Source organism: Phycodurus eques, chromosome 16, assembly GCF_024500275.1.
Source record: "Phycodurus eques isolate BA_2022a chromosome 16, UOR_Pequ_1.1, whole genome shotgun sequence".
NCBI classification, from domain to species: Eukaryota; Metazoa; Chordata; class Actinopteri; order Syngnathiformes; family Syngnathidae; genus Phycodurus; species Phycodurus eques.
The window spans coordinates 9,316,856-9,336,332 of record NC_084540.1 but is presented as its reverse complement, the minus strand read 5'-3'; the positions used below and the strand labels follow the sequence as shown (position 1 = coordinate 9,336,332).

The 19,477-nt window shown below is 41.0% G+C and overlaps 2 protein-coding genes across 2 annotated transcripts; both read left to right on the top strand.

Annotated features, from left to right (window-relative positions):
* The first annotated feature begins 2,094 nt into the window (after positions 1-2,094).
* gcat (glycine C-acetyltransferase) lies at positions 2,095-12,205 on the top strand. The gene is made up of 9 exons (XM_061701410.1): positions 2,095-2,361; positions 3,458-3,588; positions 6,123-6,224; positions 6,637-6,783; positions 8,154-8,308; positions 8,747-8,829; positions 9,726-9,899; positions 10,407-10,526; positions 10,651-12,205. Exons 1-9 carry the CDS (start codon positions 2,139-2,141, stop codon positions 10,800-10,802), a joined length of 1,287 nt encoding a protein of 428 aa, XP_061557394.1. The 5' UTR covers positions 2,095-2,138; the 3' UTR covers positions 10,803-12,205.
* si:ch211-106h11.1 (volume-regulated anion channel subunit LRRC8D) lies at positions 11,876-18,787 on the top strand. The gene is made up of 6 exons (XM_061700924.1): positions 11,876-11,926; positions 12,719-13,075; positions 13,989-14,507; positions 14,845-15,095; positions 16,333-16,710; positions 17,701-18,787. The coding sequence occupies exons 2-6, from the start codon at positions 12,746-12,748 to the stop codon at positions 18,785-18,787; spliced, it is 2,565 nt and encodes an 854-aa protein (XP_061556908.1). The 5' UTR covers positions 11,876-11,926; positions 12,719-12,745.
* The last annotated feature ends 690 nt before the right edge of the window (positions 18,788-19,477 follow it).

The following is a 19,477-nucleotide window of genomic DNA, read 5'->3' as shown; positions in this document are numbered from 1 at the left end:
TTTGAATAATCGCAGAATGTGTCGTCAAGCATCACAAAAAGTATCCGCCGTACTATTTGCCATGTGATTGTCTGATTTGGTGTTTTTATACAAATACAGTATTTACTGTAAGCACGACTCGAGTACTGCATTCCGACAAATTCCTTTTTTTTTTTTTTTTTCATGAATATTTTAAATCAGGGGTAGTGACAATGAAATATCCAGGGTTGAGGGGACTTTTATTTTGAAATGCCACATCAGATTTGGGTGGGACCACTTTTGTTGGAGACCTGGGATGGTGTAGTGTCGCCCAGAACTGGACTGGTGTTGCGATATCTCAGATTATTTTTTTTTTTTATTAGTTTTTGAAAGGCGGCACGGTGGACGACTGGTTAGAGCGTCAGCCTCACAGTTCTGAGGACCCGAGTTCAATCCCCGGCCCCACCTGTGTGGAGTTTGCATGTTCTCCCCGTGCCTGCGTGGGCTTTCTCCGGGCACTCCGGTTTCCTCCCACATCCCAAAAACATGCGTTAATTGGAGACTCTAAATTTCCCGTAGGCATGACTGTGAGTGCGAATGGTTGTCTGTTTGTATGTGCCCTGCGATTGGCTGGCAACCAGTTCAGGGTGTACCCCGCCTCCTGCCCGATGACAGCTGGGATAGGCTCCAGCACGCCCGCGACCCTAGTGAGGAGAAGCGGCTCAGAAAATGGAAGGATGGATGGATGGATAGTTTTTTAAATCTGTGGTAATGACAGTGAAATATTCCAATTTCAGGGGAATTTTATTTTGAAATGCCACATCAGATTTGGGTGGGACCACTTTAGTTGGAGACCTGGGGTGATGTAGTGTGCCCCAGTACTGGACTTGTGTTGCGATATCTCATAGATTTGTTTTTAATGAATTTTTTAAATCCGTGGTAATGACAGTGAACTATATCAATTTTCAGGGGACTTTTATTATGAAATTCCACATCAGATTTGGATGGGACCTCTTTTGTTGGAGACCTGGGGATGTTTACTGTCCCCCAGAAATGGACTGCTATTGCAATATCTGAGCCATGTGATTGTCTGATTTGGTGTTTTTCTACAAATACAGTATTTACTGTAAGCACGACTCGAGTACTGCATTCCGACAAATTCCTATTTTTTTTTTTTCATGAATATTTTAAATCAGTGGTAGTGACAATGAAATATCCAGGGTTGAGGGGACTTTTATTTTGAAATGCCACATCCAATTTGTGTGGGACCTCTTTTGTTGGAGACCTTGGGTGGTGCAGTGTCCCCCGGAACTGGACCGGTGTTGCGATATCTCATAGATTTTTACAGATTTTTTTTCAATCGGGGGTAAAGACAGCAAAATATGCAGTTTTTGGAGACTTTTATTTTGAAATACAATATCGGATCGTCATCAAACCTCTTTTAGTGGAGTCCTTGGTGATCTGTCACACAGATATGGACTTGTCTTGCGATACCAATGGGATTATTTTAATGTGGCTTTGGCTCAGTAGGTAGAACAGGTTCGAATCCCTGCTACGACTGTCCGCATGTCGAAGTGTCCTTGGGGAAGACACTGAACCCTAATTTCCTCCCAGTGGGCCTGTCAGTGCCTTGCATGGCAGTAGTAGCCCATTGTTTTATGAACGTGTGTGTGAATGTGAGGATTTGGAAAGTGCTTTGGGCACTGTGATGGTGTAGATAAAGTGCTATATAAGTCCAGTCCATTTACCATTTATTTTTCATAAGATATGAAATAAACTACATTTTAATGCATCTCAAGATTCAAATTAACCTTTCTGGTTGCATTCCTTAACCGAAGAGCATTGACGTCCATATTATTGGGAAGTTTTTATTTTGAAGGTGGCTTTCCCGCGAGTTGGCGACCTATTACCGTAATGCCTAGTATGAACAAAATTAGGGGCGGCTGGCTTGATTGCTACTTTAGGCTGGCTTGACCGCAGTACAACACGCGGCTCAAATTTTTGCCCCGAGAGAGTGAGACAATGTGCAATCCGATTGGACAACTACGCCACCCGACCATATTTCCTGTCATATGATTGGTCCAGAATGCCACGCCCTCTGTTCACTTTGCAGCAGCCCACTTCCGGTGACTTCTGACAACAGGGGAGAAAAAAAAAGAAAAACGACACAATTCACGGTCATGTCTCTCGGCAAAGTTGCGCGGACTTTGTTGAACCCTCTCCGGGGGGTTCTGCGGCCCTCGGCCTCGGTTGTAGTAAATCGGAGCTACGCGGCTGTTGCGGACGTCAGGGCGGTGTTAAACGGCGAGCTTGAGTCTATTCGTGCGGCGGGGACGTGGAAAGCCGAGAGGATCATCACTTCCAAGCAGGGACCGCACATCAACGTGGACGGAAGCCACGGCAGTGAGTGAAAACAAAACATTTTCAGGGGTGTCATGCGCATTGTCGTCCTGGGCCATATTTGCAACAAATAGGCTATAAATGGTCATTTGACATCAGAAGTCATGGAAAGTAGTGGCAAGCAAATCATTTAGTAAAGCTACAATAACTATTGTCCATTTTATGTTGAGAAGGGTTTTGGTGGAAATAAATTCTTGAAGACTGGTTAAAGTAAATCGCGCCGACGGTATTATGAGGACAAAATGGGGAAAAACGTGTGTTGGTGGTCACCGCTGCTCAGGACAGGAGAGGACGTTCGTTTAAGGCTTGCTTCAAGTAGGTTCACGTACTTTTAATAAGATACGGCTCGCAAGCAGGCAACCAAAACGTTATGTCGCCTAGCAAGCTAGCGGTAGCACGAACGGTTGGACGTAAGCACGCCGCCGTTCTGCCGAATCATGCTTTACAGTTTCGGTGTGGGTGAAGTAATTGAATTACAGTAAGTTAGCACCCATTACTTCTGTCATGTTGTAATGTTGGTTTGACCTGACTGCTTAGAATACACGATCTGACTAGAGCAGTGATTTCCAACCTTTATGGAGCCGAGGAACATATTTTACAATTGAAAAACCTCACGGCACACCAACAAACAAAAATGTCACAAAACGTTGATACGTTAATTACTGTATTTACTTCCTGCCATCTAATAGAAGACCATTCATTTGTTCTGTCTGTCACCTTGCCCCACTGGCATAAATAGAGGAACTAAGATATTGTAAATATAATTTTTGGAGCGATTAAGTACACACGTGTATACAGTAAATGAACAGGTCATTTAAATAGACACGTTCCTCCCATCTTGTGATCGGATTGGTTATCGTTTTTTTAAACTCTCTGATCAATGATCGGCCCCAAAAATCCTGATCGTGTAAAGCCTATAATTTATAACTCATTCCAAGCGGTTCTTATGTTGTCTCGTTTGTTTTGGCAGATTCCACTTGTGTGTGTCTCTCCTGAGTTGTTTGCATTGTATTGTTTGTTTTCTTTCAGCCACCACATTATGCAGCCAGACTATGTTAGTTCTGGAACTCATGTTTTCTGTTTCCCTTAACACTCGCAGGCATTTTGAACTTCTGCGCCAACAACTACCTTGGACTATCCAGTCATCCGGAGCTGGTGCAAGCAGGGATTGATGCGCTGAAAATGTACGGCGCTGGATTGAGCTCAGTCAGATTTATCTGCGGCACTCAGGTACAGTGTCCAATAAACAGATGACGCTAGCATACACTCAGAAGAAACAACATTAGGCATGCCTATGATATCAAATAGACTTTACACTGATCTGATCGGCTTGATCGGTATCGGCCGATAATTTGCGTTTTATGGTGATCGGCTGATCGGCTTTGTCATAATTCGACGATCCCCGCAAAAGACATTTACTCCGTGTCGCCGTCGTCTGCAGTATATTTGAATTCAAAAGCTGGTTTATTTTTAGCCTTTGTCGTGTGTCTTTTGACATACTACTGTAAATATCTGACAGCCAATAAAGTTATTTAAAAAAAAAAAAAAAAACATATCGGCGGTGTGGGACAGACAGCACGTCTGAGACATACAACACGTAATGCTTGCATCAGACTGCAAGACAAATTTGGTCTTTCACGATTGCACAATGTCAGACTACTGCAATAAAATATTGTATTCCGATACCACCGCATTCCGTCTTTGACGATCACGGGGCTTTATCTTGACAACTCAAACGCGACCAGATGCATTCGTTACCATGACGACGACATCGCAAATCAGAATCAGAATCATCTTTATTTGCCAGGTATGTCCAAAACACACAAGGAATTTGTCTCCGGTAGTTGGAGCCGCTCTAGTACAACAGACAGTCAATTTACAGAACACTTTGGGGACATAAAGACATTGACAAAAAACAATTGTGCAAAAAGATGCAGAGACCTCTAGCACTTAGAGCAGTTCGAATGACTAATATTGCGATAGTCCGGTGCAATGACCATTGTGTAAGGGGCGCTGAGACTTCAAGGAGTGTATGCGGTTTAAAGTGACGAGTAGTGCGATCATCTGGGACAATGTTGGTTGTGCAAATGTTATAGATGCTCCTCAATCAGTGTGCAAATGGAGCAGATGCTACTCTGGCATGAGTGGCCAGTATATGCAAATAGTGCAGCATGGCGAGACAAGTAGGCGAGTGTATGATACTGTACTGCATGTATTATAAGAACAAAATGGGGGAAAACGTGTGCTGGTGGTCACCGGTGCTCGGTTAGGTTCATTTAAGGCTTGCTTGAGGTAGGTTCACATACTTTTAATACGATACCGCTCGCAAGCGGGCAAAAAAACATGTAGCCTAGAAAGCTAGTACTAGCACTAACGGTTGTACGTCAACATCCCGGCGTTATGACGACTCACGCTCGAAGGTTTCATTGTGTGTGAAGTAACTGAATTACAATAAAGTAATTTAATTACAGTAAGTTAGCACCCATTATTTCTGTCATGTTTTAATGTTGGTTTGACCTGACTGATTAGAATACATGACCTGACAAGAGCAGTGCTTTCCAACCTTTATGGAGTGAAAGCGCATATTTTACAAATGGAAAATCTCACAGCACACCAACAAACAAATATGTCACAAAAGGTAGTTACACTGTAATTACTGCATGTACTTCCTGCCATCTAATAGAAGAAACATTTATTTGTTCTGTCTGTCACAATGCCTCACTGGGATAAATAGAAGAACAAAGATACATTATTTCTTGTAAATGAGTAATTTTTTGAGCAGTTAAGTAAAATTTGATAATTTCCCACGGCACACCTGAAGATCGCTCTTGGCACACTAATGTGCCACGGGACACTGGTTGGGAATCACTGGACAAGAGAATACTTTTGAAAATACTCAGTATACAGTATCCAAGTATAGACAGTAAATGAACAAGTCATTTAAATAGACACATTGCTCCATCTTGTGATCGGTTATCGTTTTTTTAAAGTCGGTGATTGGTGATCGGCCCCAAAAATCCTGATCATGTAAAGCCTAGTTTCAAACATGAAATTCAAAACAAAATTCATCAAAAGTTGGGTCGTGCAACAATACCTCACAAAGCTCCATGCTGATTAACACTGCCAAAATATATTTTCCTTTCTGCACTTTATTATCTTTGTAAAGCTCTTGTATGGGATTTCATTCATTTTTTTAATCATTTAAAGGTGACGTCATGTATTTTTTTTTCACAATTTAAAACAGTATGTTTTTAGCTTTTTAATAAAATAACTCAGACATTCGAACAAAGGAAAGAGAATTACTGTACACTTAACAAATTACTCTGTTTTGGAGTGGTGGGTTCTAGTCCCGGGCAAATAAGTCACTGTTCATCTCCCCCCTGTTCTTTGGGGCCACCGGGTTTTCTTTACTCGCCAAGTGGCTACTTGCAAGCAGAAAACCCAAGACATGGCGCATGCAACAGACACTTTCGGCAAACAAATACACCCTCCCACACGTCGACAACTCGGCTAAACATGTGATCATGTGCACTTTATCCTAAGCTAACGCTGTTGGGTAGTACTAATCTGTGCAAACACTGTTGCTCTGCTTACTTTATTATTTTATATGGCCAATATTCCAATGTTGACTTAGTTATTTAATTTCACACTTCACAAGCAGACAGGCACTCCAGACACCTATTTGTATATAAGCAATTAAAAAGTCAAATTGCCATAATACAGTATGTCCCTGTTACATAAATACCGGAAATTGTGATTTACAGGATTTGCACAAAAACCTGGAGCAGAAGTTGGCAGAGTTTCACGAGAGGGAAGACTGCATCCTTTATGCCAGTTGTTTTGACGCCAATGCGGGACTGTTTGAGGTGGGTAATGCTGTATTGTCTCTAAAAGTGGATATCAAGGTACATGATCCCCTAGGTCAGGGGTGTTAAACTAATTTTTGTCACGGGGCACATCGTAGTTGTGACTTCCTTCGGAGGGCTGCTACAACTGTGAACCCATGTAAATGAAAGATTACCTCATATACTGTAATTACATACAGTATACACAACACATTGATGAATAGCCAGTTTTGAAATCAGAAGCCTATAAAAACATGTTTTTCAACTATTCTATTTCTTTTCAAAGTGGGATTGGTAACAAAAACATGCTTGCACATATCTCAATGGTATCACACCAGAACACAAGGAGCAATTTTGATTTGCTTTCACGGGGCCACCAGTTTGACACCCGTGCCCTCGGTGAACTATAACATTTGCATTCCTCCTGCAATAGGTGATGCTGGGCCCAGACGATGCGGTGTTGTCGGATGAACTTAACCACGCCTCTATTATTGACGGTATCCGTCTGTGTCGGGCGAAGAGACTGCGCTACAAACACATGGACCTCAGTGATTTGGAGAGCAAGCTCAAAGAGTCTCAGGTGTGCGGGGCGTGTTCTCATGTAATTTGGGGTTCAGGACGAGTGCTTCGGAAAAGTGAATTGAGGAAAATTCCCACAAAGAGAACATCCTATTTGAAGCCTTGCAGTGGCAAGGCACTGTTTTCATCAATTGTTAAGTGTCATCCTGGTTTTGTGATGTCAAAATGTTACAGTATGATGAAGAGGACTATTTAAATTCCAATTCTAATACAACCAGGAAATGTATTGTGAAATTCATGGCTCAAACACTTATTTTGCTATTCATCTCCTTGTTAAAAACACAGCAAGTTGTGCAAAAAGCGCTGAAATATTAAACCGTTTGACACGTGCATTCAAAAGGTTAGAAAAGGTCCAATTAAGTTCACCTGTAAAGTCCATTTGAAATTCATCCTGAAATTTCACCCGAAAGTCGTATATCCCTAACTTTTTGGGAGTAGGTATGTGTCACTTGACAGTAGGTAAACTTGATCACAACTTGGTTATTTATAAGCTCAAACATGGTTTTCCAATCGCGTGGTCTATTTTTCGTTCGACTAAGTGTGAAACATTTTATTGAGTGTATAATCAAAGTTATTAATTTGTATTAGTTTGTTGCTTGATTTTAACACTTAACCTAAGTGTGTTCCAGTGTCAAGAACATAGTTGTGAAAAGTGGTGAAACCGTAGTCGTTAATCCAGCTCACAGAACGTTGGACATTGCACTCGAGATTTAAAAAATGGCCAAAAGTGTATCTCCTATCCTTTGTGGAATTTGTAAATTCTTTTGCCGTTGGGTCATTTAAAAGACTCCATTTACGTTTTGATGAACTGTATTATACAGTTCTACACACCTGCAAACTGTAAATTACCATTGCTGGTATTTAAGAATATTCTCTGTAAATTCTAAATTCCATGCAACTATGAATTGGTTGGTATTTAAATTGAATCTGGAAGAGTCTTAACGTTGTTCTCACATTGTAAACTTGGTATTATTCATTGGCTTTTTACATTTTCATTATTTTTGCACTGTATGTTTTGATAATTTTATCAGTGATGCATTTTATTGTGCAACTTATCAGTCTGTGTTAGTTGTTGTGTACCCTATTTTAGGGGGTTTTGTATGTTTGGCTTTGTTTTATTGTATGTTTTGGACAACAAATGGAAATTAGCTTTCTTCTAAATCTGGTGCAAGCATCTCTTCAAGTCTTTTGATATTGATTAACGTATGTGCACATTGTCCATAAACAAAAAGAAAAAAAACTACCACCACGATAATAAACAAAACACATATTGTTAAAATAAATACCTTTCTGACAGTGTCAATAAAAAGTTTGCATTATTATCCTTGTAAAGGCTTGATCCAATGACTTATAAGCATTTGTACTTCACAGTCATGTCGTATGCGGCTGGTGGTGACTGATGGCGTATTCTCCATGGATGGCGATGTGGCGCCATTAACAGGAATCTGCGATCTGGCTGAGCAGTATGGAGCCATGGTGTTCATCGATGAATGCCACGCCACTGGTTTCCTTGGGCCCCGGGGCAGGTGAGTAAAATACTTTGCCTTTATTTTATTTTATTTTTTTTACATTTCACAAAAATGTTCAATGATTTTGTCTTTCTTGATGTAGAAAGTTTTGTGTTATTTCGCAAGAAACATTGTGACCTGATTTTGTATTTCATTGGACAAAGAAGTGTTGCCCTTTTTATTTGTGAATGAATGACTACACATTGGTTTGATGCTGTAGTTGAATTATTGCTCAGAAAATATCTGTTCTCTTCCTACACATCTTATCATGTTGCATCTGGAGGTCATCTATAGTATGTGTTTTAAATAATAAGGTTTCAGGACATGAAATGACTTGTGAGTCATGAGGGTCGTAAGCAGGTAAAGGAAACAGGCCCACATGGAGATGCTTCCTGGCTATTTGCAAGTTCTGAAGCTTACCATTGTTTGTAAGTTTAAGTTCATGTCTATTTTTAGAGGAACCGATGAGCTGCTGGGAGTAATGGACCGAGTGCATATCGTAAACTCCACGCTGGGAAAAGCACTGGGAGGTGCAGCTGGTGTGTTTCTACTCTTCTTAAGCCTCAGGCCTTCTTCAAATTTACTACCCTTTCAGCTTCCTCCTGGCCTTTTCTGTCCACCAACATACAAAGTCTGTAGTTTTTAAGATGTTTTATGCTATACCTTTACTGTATGAAGTGTTGAACTAACATCAGTTCTTGTAAACAGCTGCTGGTACCCCTGTATCCACTGGTGCTCTTGAAAAGGTTAAATTGTTCTTGTCAGTAGTGCAATAGATTCGTTACGATTTGCTTTTATTTATAAACCTTCAAATTGCACAATCTGGAGGTTGTAAAACAACCTCAAAAGTTACATTTTTATACTCAGTACCACAATTTTTCTCATTGCTAAGAGTAAAGTCACAGATGGATATCTGATTAGCACTCACACTAATTATTATGCAGTTATTTTTGGGGGGCACTGACAGAAAAATTCACCTTATCAATGGCAAAAAAAATAGCCACCTCTTGTTTACGTTCCCACAAGGCTATAAATATATGTATTAACATATTTCTTTTTTCCACTTTCACCTTATTATTGTTTCCGTCAATCCTGCTTATGAAAGCAAAATTACATTGAAATTTAGAATTTAACCCTTTAAAATCTTGTTAGATCACATAAGGCTAATGTTTTTGAAAGGGAGAAAAGCACAAAACCCATAATTAGCAGTATCAGTCATTTTTATGTATCATAATTTTTTCGTGGAGTAACATTAAAAACTCCCTTCGAGGTGTTGGTGGCCAAAAATGGAATTTCATTACATTTGTATCAACACAACTAGAATGCTTCCGAGGCGGACACAATTGGCAAGCATAGAGCTCAAATGGTTCAAAACAGGTCAGGTGTAGTTGTAATACAGAAAAAGTGACAAGTTGTATCTTTTGTATCCTGTCAGGTGGCTACACAGTGGGGCCAAAGCCCCTCATTGACTTGCTGAGGCAGCGCGCTCGGCCTTACCTCTTCTCCAACTCCCTCCCACCTCCTGTGGTGGGCTGCGCCACGCGGGCTGTTGAGCTGCTGCTCGCCTCCAATGAGATTGCGCAGAGCATGTCAGCCAAAACCATGAGGTAGCTATTTTATTTGATAATCGTCATTGTGCTTACGTATAAAAATAAAGAACTATGGTAATACAATAGATGAGCAAATATTTAAATTATCAGCGGGTGATTTGTTGAATACCCCGATGCAGCCCTCTGATTGTGATTGTGTGCATGAAGTGTGATCTTAAAATAATGTGTGGCTAAAAATAGTAAAGCACATAATTTTTGCTACTCTTTTAGGAAATACATGCTCTGTTGAGATGTCACTGTGCCAAACTCAAGGCCAGAGGTCCAGATCCGGCCTGCTACATAATTTTTTAGTGGCCCACGAATGCAAATGTGTGACATGATCAAATTTAAATGCATTTTCTAAAAAGAAAAAAAAAAACACATGCAATCAGAATCAGGACACATCCTGCAGTCAATGATGAGAACATTTTTCACTATTCTGTTCTCATTATATGAGCATTATAATAATGCTGGTGATTATTAATTGTTGTATGGCTGTGCAATTTTATTCTTTTCTGTGCTACAGGTTCCGAACAAGATGACGCAGGCCGGCTTCACCATCTCGGGCTCCGCTCACCCGATCTGTCCCGTAATGTTGGGTGATGCACGGCTTGCCTCTCTAATGGCAGATGATATGTTGAAGCTAGGTGAGACACAAGTCTAATCTTACCTTGTATTTTCCTTTGCCTCTACATGCACACAAACGTATATACTGTACATAATCTAGCAACGAACTTTTAACATCAATACATTTGATTCTCTCTTCCATAGGAGTGTATGTGATTGGATTTTCCTTCCCCGTCGTACCAAAAGGCAAAGCCAGAATCCGTGTTCAGATTTCAGCCGCACACACTGACAAAGACATTGACCACTGCGTCGACGCCTTTATTCAGACGGGCAGAAAGCATGGAGTCGTTTCCTGAAAGGACAACTAGGAAAAGACTACTATGAAAACCAAACAACCAGCAAAGTGTTCCTTCAGTTATTGTGGCCTGTTACTGATGACCTATGACTCGTGATGATTTTCATCTGGGAGCGTTTGTGTTGACTTTGATAAATAAACTACTTGTACTGCAACTTGTAGGTGATGATGGTAAAACAAAATACAATTAACGACGTGTTTGATTGCCTTGCGAGTGGAAAAAAAGTGAAAGAGTGTTTCTAAACTTGTCTTTGAATCTTTTGAATGGGTGTTTTAGTTCGGATATTTTAGAGATGCAAAACTGGATACAGTTTTGAATGCAGCCAATATGAGTTATATGTATTAACAATTGAAGAGAAAAATATATTCTTCCCCTTTATTTCTCCATGCTAGTAGTAGCTTTAATGTTTTCCACTTTAAATTGGAATATTTTTGCTCTTGACTTTCTAGTGTATTGAGTGTAGAAGGCTGTAGATTTTTGGTGGCTTTGGTACAATGTATACAGAAGCCGAAAAAAAATACAATTCAAGTAATTTGCAATCTTTGTTTTTGTGTGTATTTAGGTGAACGTTTGAAAAATGAATTGCTGAAGAATCAACAAAGTGTACATACTGAGGGAGAAAGTTGCCATTCAAACATTTTTCCCGGTTAGATGGCGTGAAAGGACCTGTGACCTATACGCGTTGAATTGTTTATCTTCTTAAAAATGCCAGAGAATGTAATGTACATTGATGGAATTTTACACATTATTGTGCATGCACATTAAGACAGACAAGATCAATTTTACTAGTCCGTATTTCATGTTGTTACTGCCTTTGAGTGGCCTAAATGGGAGCAACTAAAGTGAATGAGACCAATATGTGATGCACTGCACTTTAACACCAGTGCAACAATGCTACCATTTAAAACAACAACAACAAAAAAACTATACAAATACTTTTTCTTTCCTGCAGACTTAAGTTGGTACTCAAAGAGTTAAAGAGTGCGTACATTTCCCTAATGGGTCCGAGGCCTGAATAGGATTTTTTTCACCACACATTCTCCAGTGCCATGGCAACAGTTGAAAAGCTGTGTGTTCCCCAGGAGACGTGCAGGTTTTGCCAGGGAAAACACCAGTTTAGTTTGGTAAGTGAATGTTGTTTTTCTGGGTGTATAATTGTATATTCTGCACCGCTAACTATTTTTAATAGCATAAAAAGTATATCGTTTACTGAGAGGCAATCAATTCAAAGTGCGCAGATAAAAAGGGCAAGAAACACACTATGCGTTACTGTGTATATGTGTTGCTATAGCTGATGTATATTTGTATTGCGGAGTATTTCTTCATTAATATGATGCAAAACCAAGCTGTTAAACTTATTTTCTTTTGTTCTGGAACAATGACCTATTCTATGTGAACAATAAAGCCAAAGAAATTGAAGCACATCGTCAAACAGTGACTCATCCCTAGATGAAATGTAGCCAATTGATTTTCCATCCAATCAATGAATTTTCTATACTGCTTGTCCTCATTAGGGTCGAAGGTGAGCTGGCACCTATCCCAACTGACTTTTATATTTGAACAAAAATATTGCAAGCATAAAATGTACTGTATAGATAATACTGTACATAGTTTGTGTGTTGTGCTGTGATATGTGCCTTTAAGAGGCAGGGCCTGGTGTCTGGACGTGAGCTGTGGTCGACAGCAGCTGCTGCTTGAGTGTGCTCATTGTGTTTCGGTGGTATTATATCAGCGGCTAAAAAGTACATAATTGACTACCTCTCCTTTCCCACATACAAGAAGATTACAATAATTAGTATACTATCAAATAAATAATTGCTTTTCAAAATGCAATATAGTGAGTGTGCCAATGATGAACTGCAATATATTGGGGGGAACACTATCACTCAGTAAGTTTATGCATGTATTTTTTGCAGTGATCCGTGTCAAATCAAGGGGTCCAAATGTTTTCCTTGTCAGAGTTGGTTTCGCTGGAGCAGCACGAGAACAGGTCCAAACTGCTGAAGCCATGGTGGGAGGTCTTCATGGACTATACGGTGGTCCTGATGTTGATGACCTCCGTTCTTGCCAGTACGGTGCAACTGTCCAGGGACAAAGTGGTGTGCATTCCTTTGAATACACTTGCCTCAGTAAATTCAAGTTACAATCCCTCAGACTCTTTAGCATCACGGTTGCCAGCACATATTGCACCTGACGATGGCCAAAATCTTCATTTGACTCCTTCGGGTCGACGCACTCATCTAGTTTACCACCAGTATGTCTATGTTAGCCAGGTACTATACTATAAGCCTTGTATGCTGGTAATGGGGAAAAAAAAGGTCATTCCAGAATTGGAGGATGACCACTTTACATATCAAATTTAACAGATCAAAATAAGTTTTAAATAATCTTTTTTTCTATAAATATGTCTGCTTTGTAATTGTTAAAACATTTTGTTTTATCGCAGATGTATTTTAGATTTGGATAGTAGTTATCCTCTGAAGTTATGTCTCTCAACATACTTACAATCCTGCTACTAAAACCTTTATAGAAATCTAGAGGAAGCGAAAAAAGTGACTTGCATGTCTCAGCAGAAATTGCATCATCAAGCTTATGCTCTGGCCATTTTTTCAGTGTTCAACTGTAATGTGAGTGTGTCACTCAAACCAACGCAACCCTCTTACTCATAACAAAATACTTCTCTTTTTTTTGACATATTAATATCGAAGGTTTTCTTTTTTTTTATTGTATAGCTAACTTGTTTCTGACCAGTTAGCATAGCAGCTAACACAGCTAGCGTACTGTAAAACTCAACATTAGCATTGATTTTCAACCCTGTTACTGTAATTAGAGGAATACTGAAAATAAATTTGAATTTGAATCGAATTTAACTTTATTTAATTGTGAAGGACTTATTCAGCAATAGTTTTGAAATATTGTTTTCCAGGTACTTGATTATATGTAACAAGCATGCGCCAAACACGACACGACAAATAAAATATCTCAAGAAAGGTATATCATTAATGGCTGAGCTGGACATTAAATTATATGATGATTCAACTTCACCTGTCTTTCCTTAAAACATAACAGACAAATTATAAAACAAGTGAGCTGTTTTTCAAAAACGTGCCTAAATTGTCCTCCAGTTTTGGAATGGCCCACAATGTGATTGAATATTGGTTAATGAGTCTTTGTGTGATTTTCTAGGTGTGCTCCCATGAAATTTTGCCTTGGTCTTCCCGATTCTTCCCCTACGTAGCACTGCTGCTGTCTCTAATGTTGGTGGCCAGCGGCTCCTTCTGGCTCCACTTCCCCCGCACGTCTGCGTGCATCGAGCACTTCCTGGCCATCTTGGCAAAGTGTTGCGAGTCACCGTGGACGTCCCAGGCCCTGACCCACACTGCCCGACAGGAGAACCTCCAAGACAAACAAGTGCCACAGAAGAGCCTCCATGGCCACTTGAGAGGCGAGTCAAACCCATCCAGGCCATTTTTGAAACAGTCAGATTCTCCCACTCCTCCTTCGCCGTGCCCTTCCAGTCACTCCATTGATTCCACTGTGACCGTTAGGCTGACCAGTTCCTCTGCCCCCTTCCCGAGTCACAGCCCTCCTTGTCCAAGGCAAGGAATTAGTCTTGATAAAAGTGATGGTGAGGAGGCCAGGGCCCTGTTTGAACGGGTTAAGAGATTTAGATCCCACTGTGAAAGCTCAGATGTCATTTACAAGGTCAGAAATCATCTATCATAAATGATACATTATTTAATCTCTATTTACAACATTAATATTAAGGTAGGCGGTCTAGTGGTTAGCACATCTGGCTCACTTGTACAGTGGGAGGCAGACGGAGTACCCAGAGGAAACCCACGCAAGCTAGGGAAGAATGTGCAGAGCAGATGCCAAAAAGGAAGGCTGGAGCACAGATCTGAACCTCCAGCCTCATAACTGTCAGGTGGATGTGCTAACCACGACCCCACCGTGCCTTCACATAATATTAACCTTATGCAATTATAAAATGAAGATGATGGTCCATAAAAACTATTCAAACTATTTTTTCTATCCTTAGGTGTACTTGGCCCAGACGATATTCAAACTGCTGATGGTAACTCTGATTTTGAGTTACATCGGCCCTCTTCTCAGTGCTTTTTCTTTCACCCACATTTGTCACCCTGAGGTGCAACCCTTGGTAGGCTACGCAACCTTTCAGTGTATCCATGTGCTCTCGTCCCTCCTGCACAAACTGCTGTTGACCTACTTGACCTTACTGGGACTGTACGGCCTTCTTAACTTTTACACCCTCAGCTGGATTTTGTACAAGTGGGTCAGTTTTTAAATTTCAAACTTTTGAAATGTGTTAAAATAAGGGAGAATATACAGAAATGTATAATTTATGTAAACAATATTTCAAAAGCATGCATGTACTTCATATATGCAGGATGGCAGCACGGTGAACGACTGGTTAGCACATCTGCCTCACAATTCTGAGGACCCGGGTTCAATTTCGGCCTTGCCTGTGTGGAGTTTGCATGTTCTCCCCGTGCCTACGTGGGTTTTCTTCTAGTACTCTGGTTGCCTCCCACATCCCAAAAACATGCATGGTAGTTTAATTGAAGCATCCAAATTGCCCGTAGGTGTGAACGTGAGGTCGAACGGTTGTTTGTTTCTATGTGTCCTGCCATAGGCTGGCGACCAGCTCAAGGTGTACCCCGCCTTTTGCCCAAAGATAGCTGGGATAGCTGCATGCCCGCGACCCTAGTGAGGATAAGCGGTACAGAAAATGGATGGATGGATGTATTCAGGACATAGTGGTTAGCACATCTGCCTCACATTTCTGAGGCTTTGGCTCCAGTTCTCGGCTCTGGCGTTCCTATGTTTAGTTTTTATGTTCTCCCTGTGCTTGCATGGGTTTTCTCCAGGTATGAGCAGACTTTGGGTGACCCTGGATTGGTCGCCAGCCAATCGCAGAGCAGATATAGCCAAAAAAGCATTCATACTGACATTCACACCATTGGAAATCTTCAGTAAACCTAACATGCACGTTTTACTGTATGGGATAAAGATGGAGTACGCAGAGAAAATCCACGCAGGAACGGAGAGAATTTGAACACGGGACCTTCCCACTGCGAGGCAGACATTCTAACCACTATTCACCGTGCGGACAGTGTGCCATACTAGCGAATTGCAATCACAAATACACACAACCATATTGCCATAATTTTCATTCCAGTGAAGGGAATAGTTTAATCTGAAATATTCTGAAGTTAAATCGGATCTTGTAGGTTTTATAGGAACTGCATTCAAGCAAAGGCAACACATATTGCGCACATTCAATCCAGTTTATTCTTTTTTTTAATGAAATTTTTCAAGGTGGGGAAATAAAAAAAAGTTTTGGTCCTTTTTTCAAGCTTTTTCAGAATTGTCATTGTTGAACATTGTTTTGTTTTTTTTGTTGTTGTTGAACATTGATTTTTTTGTTTGTTCGTTTTTTTGGTCATATTCTATGAGGTACAGTAGGCTAGATGTCTAACTAAATTTTTCATTTGATTTGATCTAGCTCTCTCCGGGAGTATCCCTTCGATTTGCTGAAAGAGACAAAGTCCCAGAGAGACATGCCAGAGCTGAGGAATGACCTGGCCTTTCTTTTACATATGTTAGACCAGTATGACCCGTTGCTGGTCCAGCACCTCTCTGTTTTTCTCTGTCCTGACAGTGAGAGTAATTTGCTGGATACACATTTGGAGGGACACTGGGGGAAGGATAAGCTGCGTGATTTGACTACTTCTGACCACCGTGGGCGCACCTGTCTGCAGCTGGTTGCCCTTCCTCAACTTCCTCCTGCCCTCTTTACACTCAGCCACCTTCAGGTCCTCAAACTGGAGCTCATCACAGACGCTCGTTTTACAGTACAGGTGTCCGACATGACCTCCCTTAGGTAACATATCAGACTATAAATTGCAATTCCCTCCAAGTCTCAATATTAAAATGTTCCTAAAACAAACAAATTGAGAACTTCCAACCCACATTACAACTCCTATAATGCAAAATTTTGCAATTTGTCCAATAAGAATGATATCAGAGAAACCCTGTGTCATAATTGCACCATCATTGATTTTCAGTCCAATAAATTGCCTTTGACCTTTGTTCTGGAATAGTAACTTTAGATAATAAATTAATAACTCAAGCATAGGGCACATATAGACAACCATTCACACTCACTCACATTGACACTAATGGGAATTTTTGAGTCTTAATTTTACCTGTCATGCATGTTTTTTGAATGTGGGAGAAATCCCACACAAGAACTGGAAAAACATGCAAATTCCACACAGAAAGGCCTTAGCCGAGATTTAAACCCAGAACCTTTGACTTGACGAGAAAATTCACACAATTGCTTTCTTCTTTTCAAGTACATCAGTATATTTGATGGAATTCATAAATTTACTTAACATTACTTTTCTTGTTTGTTTTATTCCAATTTTAATCTTTGAACACTTTGTGACTGGCCTAGTGGTCAGCATGTCTGCCTCACAGTTGTGAGGTATGGAGTTTGAATCTCATGTCAGGCCTTCCTTTCTTGAGTTTGCATTTTCTCTTCATGCTTTCGTGTGTAATCCCCAGGTACACCGTCTTCGTCCCACTTTACAAAAACATGCATGTTAGGTTCATTCAAGACTCTCTGAAGATTGTAATAATATTGGTACGACTAGGACACACTAGTATATAACAACTACGTGTTAGTAGTGAGTCAAGACTGTCCACTACTTGACAGTGCAGTTCTTCGGGAAATTGAATAAATGCTCAAACGCCTTACCATACATGACCCGAATGAGGACAAGCCTCACAAAATAATGGATGGACGGATTTACCGTACATCTAATTCATGTTACATTTAACATATTTGTTTTCATTATCACCACAACAGGGAGCTCCACCTCTACCAGTGCACAGCAATAGTGGAGCCCAGTGCACTCAGAGTCCTCCAAGAACGACTTGAGGTCCTCAGCATCGTCTTCGCCCACTCATCGGAGATCCCCAGCTGGGTTGTCTCCCTCCGCAGTCTCCATGAGCTTCACCTATCTGGTCGCCTGGGGCGCAGCTGGCCTCTCAGGAGCCTCAGAAACTTGCTTCACCTGCGTGCACTGGTGATTCACGGCATGCTACAGCAGCTCCCTGGAGTGCTGCATGAGGTGGCTGGCAGCTTGGTGAGACTGGAGGTTAGTAATGAAGATGCCAAACTGCTTGGAGTTTCGAGCTTGAAGCAGATGGTCGAGCTGACAGAGCTGCAGCTTCGGGGTTGTCAGCTTGAGCGTTTGCCATCTTCCCTGCAAGCTCTGAACAAACTACAGGCTCTCGACATACACAATAATAGGCTGCGAACTCTGGGGGAACTTTCTCATCTGGCTCATCTCAATTGTCTGTCTTGCCTCAGACTTTCCAATAACCACATCGGAGCTCTACCTGCCTGTATTGATGAACTAAAAGGACTTGCGGTCCTTGATCTGTGCAACAACCAACTCCTGAATATTCCTTTGCCACTCTTCTCTCTTTGCAACCTTCAAAAGCTCCTGTTGGCTGGGAACCTGCTTGAGAGGCTCCCTGCAGAGGTGAAAGCACTGCAACAGCTCACAGAGTTAGACATCAGTAGGAACAGGCTACAGAGGCTCCCTTCAGAGTTATTCACTAACTGTATGAAGCTTTGCCTTTTAAATGTATCACACAATTCTCTTCGATCATTACCAGTGGGGATTTCATCCTTAAATCGTCTGTGCAAGTTTGATCTGCGTAATAACAGTCTGTGTGAACTGCCTGCCGAATTGGGCCGCTGCTCAGGCTTGCGTGGAGGTGGTCTCCTGGTGGAATATTGCATTTTTCTCTCATTGCCTCCACGTGCAAGGGACTTCTTGAGCAATTCTTGCTGCTTAGGCTCAAATGAGTCAGATTTAGACGATTTTCCACACGTTTCTCCTTCACAGTGGCGATTCTCATCAGCCATGGAATCACAGATATGAGACTCCTGGAATTGATTTTCCAAAGCGCTTGTCCTTAATAGAGTCGTGGGTGAGCTGGAGCCTATCCCAGCTGACTTTAGGCGAGAGACAGGGTACACCCCGGACTAGTTGTCAACCAATTGGTATAGGGCACATATCATCACTGCCGGATGGAACTCTCCTATGCCCACATTTGATCAATTTCTTTTTTCTTTATTTACAAATCGATACTTATGGGTCAGTCCCCACATAGTTCAGTTATTTTTTCAATTTACTGACCAATCTAAAGTATTGAAAATGGCTTGTTCTTTTTGATAATGCAATGTTAATGGCTCAACAAAGTTTTGTTTTGTTTTTTTCCCGAAAAGTGATGGTTTTGAAGATGCTGAAAATTTATGGTTTTGGAGATGCGGGGATTCCGCTCGATGCCAGCGATATAGACAAACAACCATTCACGCTCACGTTCCCACATATGGACAATTTTGAGTTTTTAATTGACCTAACATGCATGGTTTTGGAATGTGGGAGGAAACTGGAGTACCTGAAGAAAACCCACATAGGCATGAGGACAACATGTGAAGGCGACATATACAGGAAGGCGGGATTTGAGATTTGATAACAGAATCTTGGAACTGTGGAGCAAGCCTGCTAAATACTAGTAAACTGCTGTATTGAAAAGTTAACTTTTAAAAATATTCTGTTAGCAGTGGG

Excerpts from the sequence above, each read along its gene's own strand:
- gcat (XM_061701410.1), top strand. The coding sequence starts at position 2,139 with ATGTCTCTCGGCAAAGTTGCGCGGACTTTGTTGAACCCTCTCCGGGGG. Across the intron at positions 6,784-8,153 it reads GCAAGCTCAAAGAGTCTCAG|TCATGTCGTATGCGGCTGGT; the intron begins GTGTGCGGGGCG and ends TGTACTTCACAG. Across the intron at positions 8,309-8,746 it reads TTCCTTGGGCCCCGGGGCAG|AGGAACCGATGAGCTGCTGG; the intron begins GTGAGTAAAATA and ends GTCTATTTTTAG.
- si:ch211-106h11.1 (XM_061700924.1), top strand. The coding sequence starts at position 12,746 with ATGTTTTCCTTGTCAGAGTTGGTTTCGCTGGAGCAGCACGAGAACAGG. Across the intron at positions 13,076-13,988 it reads AGTATGTCTATGTTAGCCAG|GTGTGCTCCCATGAAATTTT; the intron begins GTACTATACTAT and ends GTGATTTTCTAG. Across the intron at positions 16,711-17,700 it reads TCCGACATGACCTCCCTTAG|GGAGCTCCACCTCTACCAGT; the intron begins GTAACATATCAG and ends TCACCACAACAG.